The sequence below is a fragment of the Phyllostomus discolor genome, chromosome 2 (genome assembly GCF_004126475.2).
Source record: "Phyllostomus discolor isolate MPI-MPIP mPhyDis1 chromosome 2, mPhyDis1.pri.v3, whole genome shotgun sequence".
Classification (NCBI taxonomy): Eukaryota; Metazoa; Chordata; class Mammalia; order Chiroptera; family Phyllostomidae; genus Phyllostomus; species Phyllostomus discolor.
The window spans coordinates 205,824,177-205,840,659 of NC_040904.2; the positions used below are offsets into that span (position 1 = coordinate 205,824,177).

Consider the following 16,483-nt stretch of genomic DNA (forward strand, 5'->3'; position numbering starts at 1 on the left):
GAAAACACCCTGGAAGTTAAAGTGATACAACTTCCAGAGTTTGCTGTGACCACCCTGTTTCTCCCTGGAAACATCTAAGAGGCAAAAATCAAGTCTTGAAATCTGTACATCATCCTTAACAACACTAAATTCTCTTCTTTCTTTCCTGTCTGACTTTATTAGAAAAAAGACAAAACAAAACAAAACAAATCCGGGGCAGGACATTTTGCAAATAAAACAAGGTACTTGGCATTGATAGAAAACACTTTTAATTAAATACAGGGGACAGTAGCAGTGCATATAAAACACAAAATCCAACAATGTGCAGGGAGGGGAGAACCCTAGAGAGCTGGAGGGGCTGAAGGGCTCTCTGCTGAGGACATCTGTTCAAATCTGTGCTTAAGAGTTCCTCGTGCATCTCATCAGAAGGGCATGCCTCACTCTTGGCCACAGAATCTTACACACACAGAAACACACAGCATGCATCGAAACAGGAGCACACGTTCAAATGCCCATCCCCCCACACACACTAGGAGATGGGCACGCCCTGATTTAACTCTTTAACCGGGTTTGCCTCCCCTTGTCTCTGAGGACTTGAGAAAGAACTTTAACCCCGGACACTTGACGAGAGCTTTACAACCCCAGCTCGCATTGTCTTCTTCCTCTGGGTGTACAGTAGGTGGGGTTAAGGGCCATTTATGTCCTGGAGTGGACACCAGGTGATCAGGGGACCGATTTTCCCCTCCACTGTTCATTTATCAGGTTCAGACCTTCCCAACCATAGAATCTGGATGGCTGTTTTAAAGACGTTTCATATTTCAAGTCAGTGGAAATCAAAAGAAAATGCTGAAAAAGATGCAACAATGAAGATAAGGTTAAACTTTGGGCACCTGCAGCCATAGGAGATGAGTTTTCCTGAGGGGTGAGGGAGAGGTGGCTTCTTCACCAGGTCCCGCTGTGTCACATCCTCTCCTCCCCTGTGCCCCCCACCCGTTCCCCGGTCATGCCTTTAGCCATCTGCACAAGCCACTTCACATCTCTGAGTCTTACTTTCCTCATCTGTAAAATGGGACTGATTGCCCCAGCCTTACACCTGGTCTCGTGAAGCGACGGAAATGAAGCGCAATGCAGTGCGTCTGGTTCTGTGGTATGAATAAATTTGGCTGCAAAGGGAAACTGGACCCGGTTTGGTTTTAAAACTCATGTTTAAATGCTTTACATTATTAATTGCAGGCTTTAATAACCAAATATTTTGTTTATAAAATTCCCTGATCTGGGGAAAAAAAAAACAAAGCAAAACTAGATGACATGGAAAATAAGCAAATAGAAAGAGGCTTATTTCTGCTATGAAAAGAAATGGGGCAGTTAGGAGAATATTCACATTCTTACCTCAAGGACTTCAATATTTGAATTGACGAATGAGATCTTGTATGGGTTGGGCAGAGGAAATCCTTGCTGCAGTTTTGCTAAAAAGTAAAACAAGATGTAAAACACTTGGGCACGGGAACATAAAGTTTTGGCAAGCTTTTGAGCAAGAGACTAACAAGCAGCTTTTAAATAGTTTATCTTCCCATTCTCCCTAGTTCTCTGTTTTCATTTTCTCTGATCTGGCTCTAGCATTTCCCTGGAAGGGTGGTTAATTGATCCATGTTGAATAAAAATGCACCTGCTATTTTGTGCATCTGGAAGGCAGGAAAATGCTGGCACCTCGTCCAATTTATAGTTTGAAAAGAACTTAGTGGGTCTGAGAACATTCTGGCCTGCACTACAAAGCGTATTGTAATGAAGCCAGACTCCAGATGCTGCTGTGTGTGGACAGTTGTCGTTTCACTGAGACTCTGTCTATCCAGAGGGTGGTCTTGGTATGAGAACCACCGAGAAGCCCCGGCTGCTGGTGCGAGTCATGTCATTTCTGGCTGAAGGAGACTCTTCACTGCCTAAGGAGAATGGTTTCAGTCTTTTCAGCTCAGCCAGAAATAGCTTGTCTTGCTGAGTCTTCAAGTAGAATTGCTAACAAGGTTCGAACCTAGAATAACTCGTTTTGCAACCTTATTGTTGATGGTACAAACGGCAAATTCTGGCACTGGCCTGGACTCATAACAACACTCTAGAAGTACAAGCCTTGGGGTGTACTGTTGGGGTGGAAAGTCCCCAACAATCCCCAACGTTTAGCCAATGTCAGGGTCATGTTGCTTCCCAAGAACCTCTTACCGTTGGCCAGCGGGAGGACGCCAAAGTGGAGGATGGAGGACAGAACATTTTCAAACCTCAAGACCTAAAATGACAGGGGAAACTCAATCAGTTGCCAAGTCAAGACATTTTTAAGGCTCCACGCCCGGGTTGGACCTGCACTTTCACACACCTTGCCAGGACAGAGAGCTCTCGTTAGCGTCTCCCGGCGGAGACACCAGTTCTAGCTTCCAGACAGTGGGAGCTGTTTTGTGGGAAACCGTGTTACAGAGTTTCCCAATCTTTCTTCCTCCTGGAGGATAGACATTTCTGCTCCCCTGTCTCCTGGATCATGGTGACAATAAATGCAGAGGGACCATGTGGTGGCAGCAAACATGGCAGCGTAGACACTACCAAGTATAGACGCTGTATATCCCAATTAGTCATCTTTCCTCAGTTTACTGGGAAGCCCAGCCACAGCAGCTCCCTCACACTATATTATGCTCCACAGTTAATGGCATCGCCAGAATGCCCACTTTGTCATACATAAACTATGGCAGTTGTATAATCTTAGCAAGGTTCAGGTATTAAAAATAAAGGGACTATGATGAACATTCAATCAATATTTTCTGATTGAACTATGATTGAATTCAATCAGTATTTTTTGAGCGTTCTCTAGGCTTACAAAAATAAGGACCTCTTTGCAACTTAGCAAGGGTGGCTCTGGAGCAGACTTCCTAGGTTTACCTCCTGTTTTTAACACTTTACTGTGTGATGTTGGTGAAGTTTCTTGACCTCCCTGTGCCCCAAGCTCCTCAACTGTAAAGTGAGGGTACTAGTGCCAACCTCAGAGGGTGTTGTCAGGGTTACACAAGGTATTATGCCTGGTACACAGCATTGCCATCTTTTTCAGACATGTCATGATTAGTACACTTTGTTGTCGATACTAAGGAGTTTGTCTGGGTCTTCCTGGAAAACTTGGTCTCATTTTGACTCCTCCGGGCTCAGGAAATATTAGTTATGAGACAGTCAGCTGTGCATTCTCACTGACTATAGCCTGTCACCGACCTAATGGCTATGGCACAGAGGTGCTCGTCCACGGTGACCCTACTTGAGAACCACAGCTCCGGAATGTAAGCGCCATGAGGGTTGGATGCCAATGAGTGATTGGCTGATCTTCCTGAAGCTTGGGGGTTGGTGGTACCCCGTCGCACACTGTACCAGTCTTCCAGTCAGGAGGTCACCAAGCTGGGCCCCCCCCAAAAGGTATCTATGCAACCAGCCTTGACCTCATTTTAGGAGGTGGCTGGAAAGCCTTCAAAGAGCAAACTCAATCATGGCCTAATAATTGACATACAGCCCCACCCTTTGGGAATCTGGCTCTTAAATTTAACTATAGAGGGTTAGTTTATCCAAAAAGTGAAATCTCCTTGAAAATACCTTTCCCCTGAAATGTTATACAGTGCCTTAACAGTCTTCTGAGTTCTTTTTAAAGCCTTTTGAACAGATACAAGTGCATTGGAGACTTCCTATCTTGTTTAATAGTTAATGGGCTTGTTGGACTAGCAGCTCCGTAAAGAATTTTAAAGTTAAAGTCTACACCCATGGGAAAAACAAGTACTACTCAGCAGTATAGGAAGCAACCACCCAGCTACTATAGAGAGAGCTCGTGTTCTCCCTGGACAAGGAAGTCTGCGGGATCTGATTCCTACCTCGATATTGCTGCGTTTGGACTCTGGCAAAGAGAGGTGGAACCTGAAAACGAAACAACAAACCAACAGGAAAAGGTTAAAGGGGGAATATTTTAAAACTACCTTTCCGGTAGAAAGAAACAAAAGGGATAGGGGATTTTTTTATTTTTACCTCAATAAGCTGCTATTTAAAAAAAACACCCAGGGGTGCAAAGACACTACTATGTTCTATTACATCTTTACGTCCATATTTGCTGCTTAAGAAGCAGAGCAGGACTAACAGAAGGATGGGGCTTGCCAGGGGCATTTGCTCTGTGGGACTTACTGCTGGCAGCCTGGAAGGCGGAACGATCTTAAGAAACAGTTTTCAGTCTACAAGCCATACACTGTGAGGCGCCCAGTCTCATCTGGTCCCTGAAGCTAAGCAGGGTGAGGCCCAGGTCATGCTTGGCTGGGAGAACATTTTCAGGTCCCCTTGCTCTGAACCCAACCTCATACTTTCTCTGATCCAGGCTGGTTCCTTGTTCATGAACACACCAATGAGGGTGGTGATAGCAGTGACCCTAGGGAACGTGTCTTGGGTAGGAGATTTAGAAACGTTTTAAAATATAATCTTCACAGTAAGTCTGTACTAGATGCAATCATTGTTGCCCCTTTTTCAGATGAGGAAACTGATGATCAGAGAAGAGAATTAAATTACCCAAGTCACAGAGTTAGCAACGGTGGGTCTGGAGGGCAAACCTCGCTCTATTTGATCCTAGACTCTGTGCTCAGTTGAGGTCACAGCTCTGGGAAGACTGTCTCTCTCCCTCCCTCCCTCTCTCTCTCTCTCTCTCTCTCTCTCTCTCACACACACACACACACACACACACAATCTGCTCAGTCGTAACACATAGGTGCCAAAGGCACCACGGTGCGATTGTTAAAGGCACTGCCAGGGAGATGTGAGGGGATGCCTCCCGCTGGCCACACCACCTCGCAGCATGGACAAGGTAGATCAGGCTATAAATTCGACCTACGAGAAGGTCGCCATGATTGGCCACTTCAGGACCACCTGCTATGAGGGGGGGTTGTCAGGGGTTTCCTGTGAACTGACTATCCTTTCCTCCTAAGGCCATCTTACTCCTCTCTCTCTCTCTCTCTCTCTCTGTTCTCTAGGCACACTCACCAGATTAGTTCACTAATGGACAAGCCTCACTAACCGCAGAGAAACAGGTGGAGCGAGGAGCAAACTGTTTGGAAAAGTATGCAAGTGCAGCTCAGGCCACTAGGTGGCGACTGACTTCAGTCCTTTGACTTCTCTACCAGGCCCCTAACCTGCTACTTGAAGCCTTGACACTAGAAACTAATTTTTATTATAGAACCACAGAGTCCTTGGGGGAGAAACGGAGCTCAAATAGCTCTAGTGTGAAGATATACGGACGTATAGCCTATTTTAAAAAGTTTTGGAGAATATTATCCTGATTGAAAACCAGAGCTAAAGTGCAAACTCTTTTAAGCGTGGCACAAGGCCCTTCATGATCTGGGTCAGTATAGCAAAGATGACACAATGAAGGTCAAGTGGACCAAAGCACAGGCACTCACAACACCGCTCCTCCAACCCCGTGGCCATGGCAGACACTGAAAATCGATCCTGCACTCAATACTCTGTCGTAATTGTTTATCTCTTTGCCCTCTGACTGTGTACTCCACGAGGACACAGGTGTAGTCTTAACTTTGTATTTCCACAGTGAGTACAGAGCATGGAACGTGAAGACACTTAGTGTTCATTCATTCATTTCTTCATTCATTGATTCACTGATTCGTCCAGCAGACATTTACTGAATACCTGGGATATGTCAGCCCTGGGGCAGGTGCTGCAGATAGGACTGTGAGCAAAGCCAGACACAACCACTGCTGGTGTGTAGCTTACCACCTGGTGGGGAGGCAGGCATTAACCAAATAACCCCACTGATGAAGGCTTACTTGCAGATTGAGGTAAATGCTCTGATGGAAAGAAATCCATTTATGGAGGCAAATGAGGAAGGAACCTGATCTTACTAGAGGAAGTTTTCCCAAAAAGGGGAATATTGCCTTGAGGTAACATACCAAGGATGAGCAGGGTTAAAAAGGCGAAGTAGGGAAGGAAGAAGGGAAGGGTCTAGGCAGAGGTCGCAAGGGCATCGTGGAGAGAACAGAGGGCCTGCGAGAGAGTGCAGCATGGCAATTTATCCTAAGAGCAAGGAAGCTACGGAAGGTTTCTAAGAAGGAAGATAATGTCTGTGTTTTGGAAAGATCACTCTGGTTGTGGTACGGAGGAAAGACTGGCAGGCCAAGAGGTTTTTCCAGGTGTTCATTCCATGCTCAGTATTGTGTCTACGTGATGTGCGGAATTTTGTATTTAGACGAGGGATGGAGAGAAGCTGCATGTGCATGAAGCAATCAGAGAACAGTGCAAAGCAGTGTGTATTCAGGTGCTCTCTGCTGAGTTTACATACCACTCTGCCACTCTGACTTGCTGTAGGGATTCTAAAGTGTGAAAGGTCAAAAAGCCAGCATGGTGTGCATGCGTGTGTGTGTGTGTGTGTGTGTGTGAGAGAGAGAGAGAGAGAGAGAGAGAGAGAGAGAGAGAGGGAGGGAAAGAGAGAAAGAGAGAGAGGTGGAGGGGGAAATAAGACACCCTTTGAGAGAAGCGCTCTGTACACTATCATGTCCCTTAGCACCCAGGATTATAACTGCCTGCCATTCTGAGTGTTTATCTCACCAGGATGTGGATTTGGAGGGTAGAAACCATTGTTCTCTCTACTCTCTGTATCAAGAACAGTGCAGAGCACAGACTAGGTGCGTAATAAAATCTCCTCGAGTGGATATATGGATAAGTGATTAGATAAAGGAAATTGGGTGGGGGACTGTTTATTGGAATTGAGGTCACTTGAGGGCGAGCCAGAATGTTCACTTTAAGGAACTGTGGGAAGTAAGGCTGGCTGGATTGAAAGGCAGAACCAGTAATTGGGGAGCCTGAAAACCCCAGGCTGTGGATTTAATCCAACAAGGAGAGCTTTGGAGGGGAGGACTGTGTTGAGCCTATTCCAGTGTTTAAGGATGAGGAAGAGTTCCTCAGAGTTTTAAATTCGTTACCTTCTGTGGTTTGGAAATCACCCCCCTCGCCCCCGCCTCCCACCAGTAAGGGAGAAAGGGAAGAAGTCACTCGGGTTTCCTCCTCCCATGGGGCCCCCCACTGTGACATTTCTCTGTCCCGGCTTCAACAGTGGCTCAGAGGAAGGGTGGAGCTGGAGGTCAACCCAGGTGGCAAGTCTGAGCTCTGCTGTCCTGCTCAGAGCACCGTTCCAACAGAAACTGGGTCCCTTCTTCCCAGACCTGTTTTCCTTTCTGGGTTTTTCTCCAGATGGCTCACCTGGGGAAGTGTGTACCCACCCAAGCTGTGAGGAGTTGAGCAAGGTGGTGATGCTATCTGCTTGTAGTCAGCGATATTTGCATTTTCCGACGGTGCTGCCTGGGAGGGGTTGCCGGGCCTGTGTGTGTGTGTGTGTGTGTGTGTGTGTGTGTTGATGGTGGTGGGTGGGGTGCGGTTTGGGAGCATCCAGAGTCTCCATCATGGCAATGTCAAAAAAATGATCTAAAATTCTAAATGGTTCAACAGTAATGTACGTTTGATTGCTTCAAGCTTTGCTTGTGATTAAGAGAAGAGGGTTAGAATTACGTAATCTGGATGAGGACCAAATAAGGGAAAGTGTCATTTAATTTGGCCTCCAAAATAACCTCAAAATGTCTACAATGTGGACCAACCTGCACTGGGGTTACCTCCACAGAGAACTGTGTTGGGAACAGAATTCTCTGTTGTAGATAGAGCAGTAAGAATCTGGTTTATGACTTCAAGTGCCAACTCCACAGCTGTAAGACCATCCTGGCTTGTCATGTCTCTTGGGACCAATTTTTCCCTCTTACTTGGTCAAAGTAAGAGGTAAGTAAGAGGTAAGAGGTAAGAGGTAAGAGCAAAGTAAGTTTGATCTTAGAATGGGGAAAGAGAATGAGATACTACTGCTAGAAGTCACAGATCTTTCTCGGGCACTGATGTTGTGCTGGGTATTGTGTTTGTCACACATCATCTCACCTACCCACAGAACAACTCTACAGAGAGGGGCTCCGTTTGCTGATGAGGAAACTGATACTTAGGTTAATTAGCTTCCTTCAGGTCCTGCAGTTCCAAATGACGGAGGCAGAGTTCAACTCATGTATACCTGACTCCAGAGCCTGTGCTCTTAACTAGACCCAAAGAGGTCAAGTTTATTATTTATACTCCCAGCTTTTGCTTTCTTTATCCTTCCTTTACTCAGTTCCTCATTGGAACAAGACAGGGGCTGTGTCCAGTGCCAGTACGTTCTCTCCTGTTGATACTCGACCCTGAGAAAGATCATGCTGCCTGTTTCAGTTCAGTGAGGCTCCATGCTCATGGGTTTCTGCTCCTAGGCAGGGGTGTTTATTTTCTAAGTCCTAGGTCTAAGTCTTATTTTCTATGTCGGAGCTTTTCACTACATTGAAGGCATGATAATGCTGGAAGTGAACACTCAAGGCTTTGAAAACAGACTCATCCAGGTTCAAGTTCTGGCTCAGCTATTCAATAGCTCTGTGACTTGCATAAGTCCTGTAACCTCCAGAAACTGAAGGGTGGGCATAGTGATACCTACCCTGGGGCTACTCATTCAACCTGCAGACGTTTACTGAGTACCATGCCAGGCCCCGGAGGTACAGGGTTGTGAGGCTGAAGTGAAATAATATACATGCAGTGCTTGCCCCAGGACCAGCAGACAGTACGGTCTCAATAATAAAGAGTGGGACTTCCTGTCACGATGGAGGTATAGGTAAACATGGCTCACCTCCTTGCACAACCACAGAAAAAATATTACACTAAACTACAAAACAACTGTCACCCAGAATCATCAGAAAATCAGGCTGAATGGAAGTCTGACAACCAAGGAATGAAAGAAGTCACATTCATCCAGACGGGTAGGAAGGGCCGAGATGCGGAGACAGGAGATGCAGAATGGGGAGCCCCACACCCATGTGTGGTAGACAAAAATCGGGAGGCACACGTCAGAAGCGAGGGACCCCACACCAGACCACCCAGCCCAGGGTCCCAGTGCCAGAAGGTAAGTCCCCATAACTTCTGGCTGTAAAAATCGGTGGGGGATGGGGCAGCAGAAGAAACTGCAGGATTCTCAGGCACCTCCTCTAAAGGGCCCACAATGGACTTATGCAGACTCACTCACTCTGGGCTCCAGCTTGGGGGCAGCAGCTGGAAGGGCAACAGTAGCATGTAGGGGGAAACGGAAGTGTCTTGCATCAGAGCGAGTGCCTCCTGGACAAAACTCCAAAGGCCAGGCAGCGGCCACTGTCCCTTTCCTGAGCCCTTCCCCACACAGAGCCACAGAATGGCGACACCACATCTGAGACTCTATCTACCTGGTGCACACAAGTAGCCACCACTGTCACCCACCCCACCCCGGTCCAACTTACTGGTTCACTTTTCTACAATAGGCCACACTACTAAGACAGGGAATCAAAGCAGCTCTACCTAATACAGAGAAACAGACACAGGAAGACTGCCAAAATGAGGAGACAAAAAAATATGGCCCAAATGAAAGAACAGAACAAAACCCCAGATAAAGAACTAAAAAAAATGAAGATAAGCAATCTATCAGATGTAGAGTTCAAAATACTGGTTACTAGGATGCTCAAAGAACTCACTGGGTACTTCAACAGCATAAAAAAGACCCAGGCAGAAATGAAGGTTACACTAAGTGAAATAAAGAAAAATGTACAGGGAATCAACAGTGGAATAGATGAAGCCAGAAATCAAATCAATGATTTGGAGCACAAGGAAGAAAAAAACAGCCCTAGCTGGTATGGCTCAGTGGATTGAGTGCCAGCCTGTGAACCAAAGGGTCACTGGTTCAATTCCCAGTCAGGGCACATGCCTGGGTTGCAGGCCAGGTCCCCAGTAGGGGGTGCATAAGAGGGAACCATGAATTGATGTTGCCCTCTCTTTCTCCCTCCCTTCCCCTCTCTCTAAAAATAAATAAATTCCATCTTTAGAAAAAAAAAAGAAAAACATTCAATCAGAACAGCAAGAAGGAAGAAGAATCCAAAAAAAAATGAGGATAGGGTAAGGATCCTCTGGGACAACTGCAAATGTACCAATGTTTGAATCATTGGGATGCTAGAAGGAGAAGGGAAAGGGCAAGAAATTGAAAACTTATTTGAAAAAATAATGAAAAGAAAACTTCCCTGACTTGGTGAAGGAAATAGACATATAAGTCCAGGAAGTACAGAGAGTACCAAACAAGATGGTAATTAAAATGCCAAAGGCTAAAGATAAAGAGAGAATCTTAAAAGCAGAAAGAGAAAAGCAGATAGTTACCTACAAGGGGGGTTCCTATAAGACTGTCAGCTGATTTCTCAAAAGAAACTTTGCAGGCTAGAAAGGACGGGCAAGAAGTATTAAAAGTGAAGAAAAGCAAGGACCTGCAACCTAGGTTACTCTATCCAGCAAAGCTATCATTTAGAATCAAAGGGCAGAGAAAGTGCTTCCCAGACAAGGTAAAGCTAAAGGAGTTCATCATCACCAAGTCATTATTATGTGAAATGTTAAAGGGACTTATTTAAAAAGAAGATCAAAATGATGGACATTAAAATCACAATAAATACACAACTAACAACAATTGAATCTGAAAAACAAACTAAGCAGAACAGAAATAGAATCATAGATATGGAGATCATTTGGAGGGTTATCAGTTGGGAGGGAGAAGGAGGAGAATGGGGGAAAAGGTGCTGGGATTAAGAAGTACAAACTGGCTGGTACAGAACAGACAGGGGGACGTTGAGAACAGTATAGGAAACATGCATGACCCATGGACGTGAACTAAGGGGAGGTGCTGGAGGGAATGGGGGTACCGAGTGGAGTGGGGAAAAGGGGGAAACTGGGACAACTGTAACAGCATAATCAATAAGATACATTTAAAAAAAATAAAGAGTGATCATAAATAGTAGAACGAAAGGGGATTTCACTAAGTGCCACCACTGGGCAGGAGACAGGGGAGTGAACTGTTTTCTGAATAGGGGGCTGCTGAAATGATTTTGTATGACTGAGCCCCACTCTCCCCTGGCTGAGGCCAGCCCCACATTTTAAATAATAGCCTCAGCCAACATTTCTTGAACATATAACATGCACTTTACATGTATTGACTCATGCATTCCTTACAACAACCCCTGAAGTAGGCTTTATTTTATCCTCACTTTAAGAGGAGGAAACACAGGCCCAGAGAGGTTAAGAAACTTGCTTGGGACTCCACAGCTAATGAACCTGGGCTGGGGTCTGAACCAGGCAGTCTGCCTGCAAAGCCTGTGATGTCGTTACCTCTCTGAACTCACCACTCTGGATACGCCTCTGATGGGTGCATCTCATGTCTACGCAGCCCACCCTGAGCAGCTCCAGCAAGAGGCTCCTGCAGGCAGGGGCTGGCCAGAAAGGCCGGGGTGTTCTGGAGATGTGTATTTGGAGACACTGTGTTCCCTGGTTCTTCTCAGGGATGTTTCACTGATCCCCACCCACTTTCCACCTCTACCTGCTGCGTCTCTCTGACATCACTGAAGATGAAACCAGCCCATCCTGAAAAGCAGTGCTTGCTTACAAAGCCCAGGAGTGGAGACACAGGCTGGGGTGGCCTGTGTGGGTGGCGGGGCTACTGTTCTTGCTGCCAAAGGCTTGGGTTGCTCTTTCAGCACCATCTCCTCTCCTTTGCAAAGTCTTGCCTCTCACTTTGCCTGAAGCTTGAGTGAGGCCTGACTCACTCACCTTGGCCTCAGTCTGCTCACTGCCTGAGGTCTGCTACGGCACCCCTGCAGGACCCACCCTCAGACTCAATGCAGGCAACCTGTGCAGCTGGGACAGGGCCTCGGCTCAGAAGGGCTCCTGCTTGGTTGAATGCCCTGCTGTCTCCATCTTGAAATTCTACATAATTTTTGAACAAGAGGCCTGCACTTTCATTTTGCACTGGGTCTTGCAAATTATGTAGTTGGTCCTGCTCAGATCCCACTAAGACCTCAGGATGCAGGATGACTCCCCAGTCAAGAATCTAAAAGAGAATCTAAATCCTGACAGTAAACCAGATCGCTGCTCAAGTGCAAACGTCATTTCTACCTGCTTAGGAGCTTGCTGCCCCAATTGGCAGCCCTGCCCCACTCTCCCCATCACTCCAGATGTCCTGCCTGCCTATGAGTCCTTTCCTCTCAGCCTTCAAACAGACGGAGGTCTCACCTGTACTACAGTCCTGCTTGCTGCTCAGACAAACTGTGTTCCAAGTTCTCTCCTTTCTCTTGTGGCCTAGCTCGGCTGCTGGCAGCCACCTCCTCACCTTCTGTCCTTTCCCTCCTCATCTCCTGCTCTCGGGCTCAACCATTCAAACTGCCATCCCAAAGATCAGCCATTAAGGTTCAGAGTTTCATGAGCTTTGATCTTGCATAAAAAGGGGCCACATTATGACTCCCTTTTGGGAGTCTTTCCTCCATTAAAAAAAGTTACAAATATAAAGATAAGTATAATCCTCACTGGATTGTATTCATTTTTTAAAAGTTCTTATTTTAAAATATATTAAAACATTTTCATGGATCCCTAAAGTCTTGCGGGCTCCAGGCACTGTGCCTACTAAGCCTAATGGAGAAATAAGTCCTGTTTTACAGGGCTGGGAAAGTTGAGTAAACCCTTCTTGAAATCGTGTGTCTTTGGGAAACCACACTATTTCTTTTTCCTTTTATTGGGTAAACATGGTACAATTGACTCTTGAACAACACAGTTTTGAACCGTGTGAATCCACTTATATGCAGATTTCGTTAAAAAATACTGCTGGCCCTCTGCATCCATGAATTTCACATCTGTAGATTCGACCAACCAGTATCCGAACAGTGTTTCTGACCTGTGGTTGAGAATCACTTCATCACTTCACAGAAGGGACGGGAGCATCCTTGGAGTTTGGTATCTATGGAGTATTCTGGAACCAATCCCCATCAGATACCAAGAGCCAATGGTATCTTGGTATCCCCAAGATACCAAGTTAAGTTTTTGGGGAGTCAAAATTGTAGCAAATTTTTGACTGTGCAGCGTGGGGGAGGGGTGCCAGCACTCCTAACCCCTGTGTTGTTCAAGGGTCAGCTGTAGTTATAAAGACAATTTCAAGGAAAGATGCAACTCGTATAATCTATCTTAACACAACTCTTCATTTGCTACTCACTTCCTTGTCCAGATGGAAGGCTATTTTACAAGGCTGCCTGATGTGTTTATGCAGTTCCATATTTTGCTTGTTCCGTGTAATATTACTTTATTGAAAACATCTTATATGTTTCTACCACAGTCCTGATAACCATCTAGTCGACTGATGGTGGCTGACTTGCTTTCCCCCTCTGCTGGTTTCTTGTTCTCCCTGGACTCTGCCTTCTCTGTCTGTTTCTTCCTATCACAGATTTAATTTGGGCCGTCTGGTCATCCCAACATCCTCCCCCCGGGTGTCGGACTCACAGCTTCAACGGTGGGCTCCATAGGGCCGAGGAAAGTGGGCCATGCTTCCAAATGGCCATTCGTGTTCAGTGACCTGTGCACACAACCTGTCAGGCCCTTTCACACCGCGTGACTTGCACTGGAGAGCCCACCAGGACATGTGGCATGGGCTTGTGAAACTCTCCCTCACAGTAATGGCAGCCAAGTGTCAGAGCCTGAAGGTATCTCAGGAGTAATTCAGTCCAACTTCATTATTTTACAGACAAGGAAACTGACATGCAGAGGCTAATAGACTTGATCATGGTTAAAAAATCAGTGAGCAAGGATTTGAAACTTCATTCCCTGACCTCCAAGTTTCATGCTCTTTCCTCAATGGCACACTCCCTGAATTTGTTAAGGAGGAATTTTACTTTTAAATTGCTGTACCATTGGAATGTGCGTTCATATTACAGAATTATATTTATAATTATTGTATTGCCCATTTTAGCTTAGTATTGTTTAATGGGAAGAGAAAAGAAAAACTTGGCAACATGTTTTTAAGTCCCTACTTTGAAGTTATCTGGACTACGGCAGGAGAAGTGCTTATGTGATTCACGTTCTATCCAATAGTAGCTTTGCTTGGTCTGTCGATGTCCCCTTTGTCTCTATGGTCTGTTGATTCACTTATGGTGAAATTTCCCAACAGTTAAATCAATCAATTGATCTTACCTGTTCAGAGACAAGGAGCAGACCAGTCTTTGTCCCAAAATAACCAGGCCAACACTGGTGCTAGCAACCTGCAGACAACAAAAGCATTGATTACTAAGAGGAATGAATCTCTTTGGCCAGATGGGCCATAAATATTATTCACTATAGTGGAAACACAATAAACTTCACTTTCCCTCTCATTCCAAGAGGTATTAGAAAGAAAGAAATAGTTCTAAAAATACTCTTTTAGGTAAGAAAGCTAACTATAAAGACTTTCTGTTTGAGGATCTCCTTTAAACTATTTTTCTATTTTCTCTTAATCTCTATGTACCACATAGAGATTATATATATACATGTACTATGTACATGTACTGCGTACATGTATAAATGTACTGTGTATAGACATATACATGTATACATTACATGTACACATACACGTGTGGGGGCTATTTTGCTTAGGTTCATCGTATTAGTCCCCTTTTATCGAATTGCATGTGGCCTTCATCTCTTCAAATAAACTTGAATTCCGCCTCAACTTATTTCGAGGAAAAAGAAATCTGGCTATCAACGTAACTGAAGCAGAGGGAAGGGAACACAGGAAGTGGAGAAGGGTACGGATCTGTGTTACAGTGTATGGGGGCTGAGCACTGGCCTTCCACATCTCCCCTCAACCCCACTGTCAACTCTGTCCTCAGTCCTCATTGACGAGTCACTCCCCACCCTCCCGAGCATTTAGTACGCCGCTGCTGGCCAGTGGTCTGCTACAGGAGCAGGAGTGGTGTCCACAGGCTGCCCGCCCGTCCCCCAGACTCACAAAGTCCATGGACACGATGGTTTCAGCAGTCGAGTTCTCAGACTCGGTGAGTATCACGATGGAGGCGGGGATGTCCAGGGTGAAGTTGCCTGGCAGCAAACTGACCACAGGAGGCTCCGTGGCCATGATCCGAAACATGAAGGGCTGGGACAGGATGTAGATGTCTGCGATCTGCCCGTGTTCGGGGGGAGAAAAAGGTCACAGAGATTGGGAGTTGGGAGGTGATGAGGGAAAACCACAAACTTGGGGTGGCTTGTGGTGGTTAAACCTTGCATCACGCAGTCAGAATAGAAAAAAGATCTCTAATGAAAATGACAATAACATGCAAAAAACCCCATATAACCACAGTGGAGGTTTGTGGAAGACACAGTGTGCCACGCACCAAGTCAGGGCTATCTGTACTGTCTCATTTAATCCTCACAAAATCCCTGCGAGGCAGGTTCTCCCCATTTCACAAAAGGAGAAAGCCAGTCTTAGAGAGGTTAAGTCATCTTTCCACGGTCCCAGGTGAGTAAGTTGCAGAAGTGGGATTCAAATCCAGGTCTGTGTGATACAAGATCCTTGCTCTAAAACCAGGATGCTGTATAAAAACAGCATCTCTCTCTCTGTCCTCAGGGGCACATGGGGGCCTTTCAGTACACCGTGTCTGACAGTCAGGTGCCCTGGAGGCATAGCGTTAAGAGTTGCTTCGCTAAAGCCACAACCATAGGCATTATTCCTTCATTTCCCGTTATAGTTAATCATTTCCAGGGTGGTGGAACTTTGTGGATGGAACAGATGGATGATTTATTTTGTGAACTTAAAATGCCTTTAATAGTGACTTGTTCAGTAAACATTTGTGGATATTTGATTAAAAGAAAGAAGTTCCAGCCCTGGCTGGCATAGCTCAGTGGATTGAGTGCGGCCTGGGAACCAAAGTGTCGTAGGTTCGATTCCCAGCCAAGGTACATTCCTGGGTTGCAGGCCATAACTCCCAGCAACCACACATTGATGTTTCTCTCTCTCTCTCTCTATCTCCCTCCCCTCCCTAAAAATAAATAAATAAAATCTTAAAAAAAAAAAGAAGTTCCTTAAGAACGAAAAGATGGACTCAGGCTTACACTGGAAAGGAATATAAAGAACACACAAGTCTTCCAGAAGTTAATTCCCATGAAAACAAATACACCACCAAGGAGTCAAATCCTGAGCACTCACCCGGGACAGCATGTTGCCAATGCCTTGAGAGTTTCGAAACAAATGGCTGGAAATCTGGAAAATTAAAAGCATCATGTCACTGTAAAGTTTTTACTGTGGGCTATTTCTTCAGGGAAAATGTAGTATTCCCTACAATTTTTATAAATTATGATGATGTTGCCCGTGCTCCCACAAAAAAAGGTGTTTGAAAGGTCTATATTATCTTATGGACCAACCACAGGAAATGTGAGACCCAGGGAGGGGAAGTGACCTGCACGTGGGCAGTCACACAGGAGTTACCTTCCCTTTTAGTGAGTGACTTCAGTAAGTGTATATCCTATATGTATGATCCAGGTGTAAATATCTGTGGTGGTTAACAGTATGTTTTGTGTTACTGCCCTCATTTTCCGAGATCACTGAGAC

The 16,483-nt window shown here is 45.5% G+C and overlaps 1 protein-coding gene across 1 annotated transcript in view; it reads right to left on the reverse strand.

The window, feature by feature from the left end:
• Positions 1 to 215: 215 nt before the first annotated feature.
• BPIFC (BPI fold containing family C) overlaps positions 216 to 16,483 on the reverse strand; it is a 37,514-nt gene continuing 21,246 nt past the window's right edge. Inside the window, exons 10-16 of the mRNA XM_028532291.2 lie at positions 16,082 to 16,135; positions 14,888 to 15,058; positions 14,095 to 14,162; positions 3,861 to 3,903; positions 2,191 to 2,254; positions 1,369 to 1,445; positions 216 to 825 (exon numbers count right to left, since the gene is read on the reverse strand). Coding sequence (XP_028388092.1) covers positions 703 to 825; positions 1,369 to 1,445; positions 2,191 to 2,254; positions 3,861 to 3,903; positions 14,095 to 14,162; positions 14,888 to 15,058; positions 16,082 to 16,135 — 600 coding nt within the window. The 3' untranslated portion in view covers positions 216 to 702. The remainder of the gene's footprint in view (positions 826 to 1,368; positions 1,446 to 2,190; positions 2,255 to 3,860; positions 3,904 to 14,094; positions 14,163 to 14,887; positions 15,059 to 16,081; positions 16,136 to 16,483) is intronic.